The 6,570-nt window shown below is 45.3% G+C and overlaps 1 protein-coding gene across 2 annotated transcripts; it reads right to left on the reverse strand.

Moving 5' to 3' along the window:
• Positions 1 to 1,053: 1,053 nt before the first annotated feature.
• On the reverse strand, positions 1,054 to 5,828 carry GPRASP1 (G protein-coupled receptor associated sorting protein 1). Of its 2 annotated transcripts, XM_040629879.1 has the most exons (3): positions 4,678 to 5,828; positions 4,186 to 4,527; positions 1,054 to 2,574 (listed from the first exon to the last, which is right to left on the reverse strand). In XM_040629879.1, the coding sequence occupies exons 1-3, from the start codon at positions 5,570 to 5,572 to the stop codon at positions 1,400 to 1,402; spliced, it is 2,412 nt and encodes an 803-aa protein (XP_040485813.1). In that variant the 5' UTR covers positions 5,573 to 5,828; the 3' UTR covers positions 1,054 to 1,399. The 2 variants fall into 2 exon arrangements, with proteins under 2 accessions (XP_040485813.1, XP_008702266.2); XM_008704044.2 differs by having other exon boundaries at positions 1,054 to 5,828.
• Between the last annotated feature and the right edge of the window lie 742 nt (positions 5,829 to 6,570).

A 6,570-nucleotide genomic window follows, 5' to 3' on the forward strand; every position in this document is an offset into this window, starting at 1 on the left:
TAAGCGAAACAAGCATTCGAACTCCAATGTCCACTACCAGGATGATCCCTGTTAATGCTTGCGGTTTGTAAAGGCAGGCAAAACTGCCACTGTGCCCTACTTCCATAAACCTTGAATACCAGAATGGGGTAGGAAAAAAAAAAACACTTTGTGTTCTCAGACAAGCAAAAAATAACAGGGTCACCATGTCTGTTTATTTTCCTGAAAAAAATAAAACTTTGTATATTTCCCCTTAACCTGCACTCCCCTTCATCCCCCTCACCCCCCCAAAACAACTGTATGCCTGACTTTCACTCCTGTCTGAATATATATTACCTTTTTGAATGTGAAAAACCTGTAGTATGAATTCAGGAACTTTGGAAATTTTTAAAGTTTATTCCCTTTAACTTATTATGTATTTTTATTTGGCAAACCAGTCATTTTGAAATTGTAGTCTCTTACACTTATTTATTCCTTTGATATATCTTGTCATTACAGATTTTTGCATAATCAAACATAAGTTTGCATAAATTTGGTCCACTTACACACTTAGCTTTTCTTATTCAATTTAAAAATCTATACATCATCACTTTTAGTGGCTGTATGGTATTACGGTAACATTTTCCATGGGCACCATCCTGAAGAAACGGTTTTCCTCAGTTACTTTTGTCTACTTTCCTGTCTTACTCGTTTAACTTTTAGGCAGTATCAAAGAAACACCCATACTTTGAGCTGCAAAATGCAACTTCTCAGCTCTTCAAAACTTACCTCACCCTCTATATCCCTTAACCACTCCAGGCTGACTGGATAATTCACTCCCATGGAAACTGCTTTTCCAACTCCATGCTTTTCTTCATACCACCCCATCTTTTTCAAATATTCCAGAGCCCAACTTAATTGGGTCCTTTTTCTCTGAGGCATGCCCTGAGTAGCAGCCCATGGTAATCTTTGCATTTAAAGTTATTAGAATAAGCTTTTTCAAGGTGCATATTAGTTATGCATTAATGAGCTGTGTATATTCCTGTTTTATCTTTGCATCTATATTTTAAGTTCAAGGAGAAGGGTGACTTCTGACAACTTTAACACAACTTTATTGAAAATACAAACAAGTCTCAAATAGACCTCAATACACTAGAACAACAATCAGAAGGGTAGCTGGCTTACTTTGATGGCTCAGTTCACTTTAGCTTAAATACTAAGTGTCACAATCTGGACAAAAACACAAATATCAACAAATGTGCTTTCAGTTCTAATATTCATTTGGCATCAGAAGAATGATTCAGCTCATACACAGTTAGGCAAAGGCAGTGTTGGCAATAAAGATGTACGTTACAACACAGAACCAACTATGTAAATCAAAACATTATTCAAGGAATTGTTAACTTAGGAATATAAGGATAAAGGCGAGTGATTAATCATACTAATTTTCTTGGTCTGCCTCAGGGTCCTCTTGACCAGCTCTTTTGCCTTGCATTTCCTTAGCAAATTTCTCAACTTCATGGAATGTAGAAATAAGTGGCTCAAGACTGTAATCATCATCAGCGAACAACACTGACTCCTTTTTGATATTGTTACCAATATTCTCAAACACTGCTAGAACAACTTGAATATTGTCATTTGTCTCTTTCCTGTTAAAAAGGCCCATAAATTCTGACATTGCTTCAGCACTGAGTAGTTCTTTTGTCATGACAGGATTTTCAGACAAATTCAGTAGCACTTTCAGAATATGAAACCTTGTTTTGGTATTGCCCATGGCTAACAAGGACAGAAATCCAGACATATACTTGGCAACCAGTGTGTGGTAGTCAGTAGTTGTAGTGAGATGTCTAACCATCCCTATACCAGATAGCTGTTCAGGGGAATCTAAGCTGTAAGCAAGGGTTTCTTCACACACTTGACATACATATGTCTGAATCATGTTTAGATTAGGATAAGGTGGAGCCAGGCGAATCATATTTTCCAAAAAACTTGTCCTAACTCGGGAGGAAGGAATATCAAGCAAGGTTTCAATAAGTGAGACAACACCTGAATCCCGAATGAAATCGCGGGTAAATTGAGAAGCACTTCTCATACCCATTGCGATTTTAGATATTTCATGAATAAAAGGATCTCGGATTCTGTCCATTAACAGAAGGAGTTCTTCAAACTCTTCAGTACCAATTTTAAGCTCACACTGTATGCAGCTGCAGGACCAACTCTCAGGCTCTGCACTATCCCTGGCCTTAAGATGCTCCCGAATTTCCCTGACTGACCTGTAGGAAGGGTCATACTGAAATGGGAACTCAGGTTCAGGCTGATCAGATTCCTGCTCCTCCCCTTCTGGGTTAAGTTCCATGTGCTTGGGCTTTCCTCCAAACATTTCAGAGAACAGAGATGCTGCCTCTTTTGGAAATCTAAAGGGAATTGGAGATGGGAAGCCAACCCTACCCCATGGACCAGGCTTGAACTGAATAGTGACCTCGTCCCAGCTCTGGGGCCTGCGTGAGGCATCAGGCTCCTGCTCAAATGAATACTCAGACCTGCAAATGGCCCTGAACACAGGCCTAGGATTTGATTCAAAATGGGCATCATCTCCTGCCCAGAACCAGGACCCCACTATGGCCTCATCCTCCTCAGCTACTGTCTGGGTCTCACAGTTGGTCCCATACCCAGTCCTGTTATTGGCCTCATCTTTAGCTCCAAACCAGGCCCCAACAACTGTCTCTTCCTCATTTTCTGGCCTGGACTCACAGGTAACAGTAGTTCCAGTCTCGTTAATGTCCTTCTCTCCAGACCAGAACCAGGACTCGACAATTATCTCATCATCTTCTGGCTTGGATGCACAGCATTTCTCTGCTTCTACACTGACTTCTTTTGCAGCACAGAACCACGATCCAAAAATGATTTCTTCTTCAGGGCTTGACTTGCCCTCTTCTATTGCCTGAGGCCCAACCTCTATATTGTCTTCTTCTTCTTCAGGCCAAAACCAGGACCCAAAAATGATTTCCTCTTCCTCAGTCACTGGCATGGGCTCGAAACTGGCTCCTGCCTCCAAATTGGCCTCTTCTTCAGCCCAGAACCAAGACCCAACAGTGGCTTCCTCCTCTTCAGCCTCTGGACTGGATTTGTTGCAAAAGCCAGCCTCCTTCCTAATGATCTCTTCCCTGGCCCAGAACCAAGACCCAACAATAGCTTCCTCCTCAGCTGCCAGCAGGTCCTCTTCTCTAGCCTCCACTGCTGTCTTGAGCCTGTCCTCTTCCCCAGCCCAGAACCAAGAACCAATAATGTCCCCCTCCTCAGCATCTGCCCCAGATTCTTCTCTGTCTGTAGCCTCTCTAATGGTTTCATCTCCTTTCCAGAACCAGGATGTAATCATGGTCTCCTCCTCCATCAGTGGCTTGGCCTCTTCTCCAGTCCCATCATCTATACTGACCTCTTCTGTAGCCCATAACCAAGGCCCTATAATGGTCTCTGGGCTTGTGTATTTTCTGGACCAGAATGATGAATCAACAGTGTCCTGTTCCTCCTCTGGCCTAGACTTCCAGCTGCCTCCATTGGCACTATACATGCAGGGATCATCTTCATCCCAGAAGCAAGAATCATTATTCATCTCTTCAGGCCCTGCCATAAATTTGCATCTGGCACCAGCTCCATACTTCATACTGACCTCTTCTGTGGTCCCAAACCAAGATGATATAAGAACCTCTTCATTGTCCTTCAGGCTAGACTTGTTGCTGACCTCAGTCCCCACACAAGCTTCTACTCCATCCCAGAACCACGACCCAATAATGGGCTCTTCCTCAGCTCCTGGCATGGTGTCACAACTGATTTTAACCCCAGAATCTATCTGGGCCTGGTTTCCAGCCCAAAACCAGGACCCGAATATTGTCTCTTCTTCATCTTCTGGACTGGCGTCTTCTCCAAACTCAGCCTCTGTATCGACCTCTTTTCTATCCCAGAACCAGGGACCAATGGCCTCTTTTTCCTCAGACCTTGGTGTGGATGCACAGCTGGCTCTAACATCAGCTTCTACACTGGCCTCATCACTGACCCAAAACCAGGGCCCAAAAATGGTCTCTTCCTCAGCCTCTAGGTTGGTTTCTTCACTAGCCCAGAAGCAGGAACCAGCAATGAGCTTTTCTTTATCATATGCTACCACAGATTTGGAGGTAGCCTCAGCCCCAGTTTCCATACTGGTCTTTTCCCCAGACCCAAGCATAGAATTACCAATAGACTCTTCCTCAGTCTTTGGGCTGGATTTACTACTGGCATCAGTCCTCAAACTGGCTTCTTCTTCAGTCCAGAACCAACTGCCAACAATGGACTCATCCTCCACTTGAGAACTGTGCTTGACACTGGCCCCATCAACTACACTGGACTCTTCTGTAGCCCAGAACCAGTTCCCAATGAGGAACTCCTCCTCGGACCTGGCTTCTTGCTTGGCCCTGGCTCTGGCCTTAGTTTTCACCTTTTCCTTTGCCATTATTCTAGCCCTGGCCTCTTTCTTGGACTTGGGCCTTGACAAGTTATTAGCTTTTTCACCAGGCCAGAACCAGGACTCTTTTTTGACTACATCTGTAGATCCAGACAAAAAATCAATGGAAGTTTCTTGCTTGGCCCTGTGCCTGGCCCTGACATTGGCCCCTTTCCTGGCTCTGGGTTTGGACGTGGATTTGGCCTCCTCTCTAGCCCAGAACCAGGACTTCACATTGTCCTCACATTCAGATCCAGAACTGGACTCAGAGACTTCTTTCTTGGACCTAAACCTGGACCTGTTATTGGTTTCTTCCTTGGGCCTGGACCAGCTATTAGCCTTTTCTCTGGTCCAGAACCAGGATGTCTTAATAGATTCATCCTCAGAGCCAGAACTAGACAAAATATAAAACTCCCGATTGGTGTTGGGCCTAGACATGGCCTCTTCTCTGGCTATGTGCCTGGATCTGGCACTGGCCTTTACCCTGCCTCTAGGATGAAAATTTGTATTGACCTCTTCTCCACTCCAGAACCAGGAACTCAGAGAGGATCTGTCCACCCATCTGAAATCACTCTTGTGAGAGATCTCTTGCTTGGATGTAGGCCTGGGGCACCACCAAGACCCCACATTGGTCTTTTCCTCTGACCCAAACAAAGGCTGTTTTCCTGATTGGAACTTGACCTTGGTGCCAGAAAAGGACTCAGTGTCCATACTGATCAGTTCCCTATCCATAGATAAGGTCTTAGATTTAGCAACTGACCCAGACGCAGTACTAACCAGTGGCCAGGCTATGGTATTGGTCTGGGACACCCCCTCTGTCTTCAACATTGCTTTACCATCAAACTCAGTCTGGGCCCATGAATGGGCTTTATCTGTGGGCCTTGACCCAGGGATTGCCTTGGCCTCATTCTTAGGATGCACCACACCTACTACCATTGGTTCAGATTTGGGCCTTGCACCACCTACTACCATGGCATCAGATTTAGGTCTTGCCCCAGGCATTACCTGTGCCTGGGTCCTGACCTTGGGTCTGACCACCAACGGGACTTCATTCTCTCTTTCAGCCCCACTCCCAACCTCTTCTCCAGCCTTCTTTTCAGGCTTTGCCTGGGCAGCAGGTTCAATCTCGGCCCCAGTCATGGTATAAGTTACAGAGGAGGCCCAGTTAAGTAACCCTACCCCAGTCTCAGCCTCTACCACAGCTCTATCTTCACACTCTGATCTTTCAGTGATTCAGGCGGTAGAGTTGGAAACAAATGTCAGAGTCAATCACCAGTCCAGCAATCAATCAACCTCCTTCCGAAGCCTAGCCTCAGTCAATATCACAGACAAAGTGCAGAAGAGGCACAAGCAAGCTGGGGGATGATGGATGTTTCCGGGTGGGTGCAGAACTGTTGAGGGTACAGATCAGCAGCAATTCCAACACCACCAGAGCTGCCACTGGAGGTGGATCTAGGGAAAGAGAATGATGACATGGGGCTTTGAATCTCTTCTAATTGTGTTGCTCCATGCAGAGATTCACAGAGAAACTGGAACATGAATGCTTAGTGGGACAGCTGGACTAGTTAGAAAGTCTTCTGTCACCTCATTTCACTCACATTTTACCCCAGAGTTTGCCACGTTACTTTGCATGATACAAAACAGGTATGAAACTGGTAAGTGTTGGCAATGGGAGAGGTTTAAGAGCCCCCAGAGTACCCTAATCACTCTTGGGCCAGTGTTGATTTCCATTTCCCCACCCAAAGTTGTACCACCCTCATACCAACCTATATGGATGTGGTGCGATTTCCCCCTCCTTTCCTTGATTCCAGTGTTGTCAAACCCTAAAGCAGCCTGGAGGCTGTCCTAGGAATAAGTAAAAATAGAGGAGAGAACGGAAACTGATGCTAGATAGATAACAGGGCACACCGACCTCTGATGCAAATATCTTTCTTACCTTTAGAGTTCCATTTGTCTGTTTCCTGTCTCCGTGTCCCTCCTCTCAGGTCTTCTCCTTCCCTTCACAGCCAATCCACACCTACCCCAATATTCCTAGTATCTCCTGCAGGAAATGGACAAGGGATGCTGTGGCAGTGTGAAAATCTGGCAGCAAGCAGGAGGTGGAGGAGGTCCAGGACCCACTTGGATCAAAGACACTT

The sequence above is a fragment of the Ursus maritimus genome (genome assembly GCF_017311325.1).
Source record: "Ursus maritimus isolate PB19 chromosome X unlocalized genomic scaffold, ASM1731132v1 scaffold_X1, whole genome shotgun sequence".
Taxonomy (NCBI): Eukaryota; Metazoa; Chordata; class Mammalia; order Carnivora; family Ursidae; genus Ursus; species Ursus maritimus.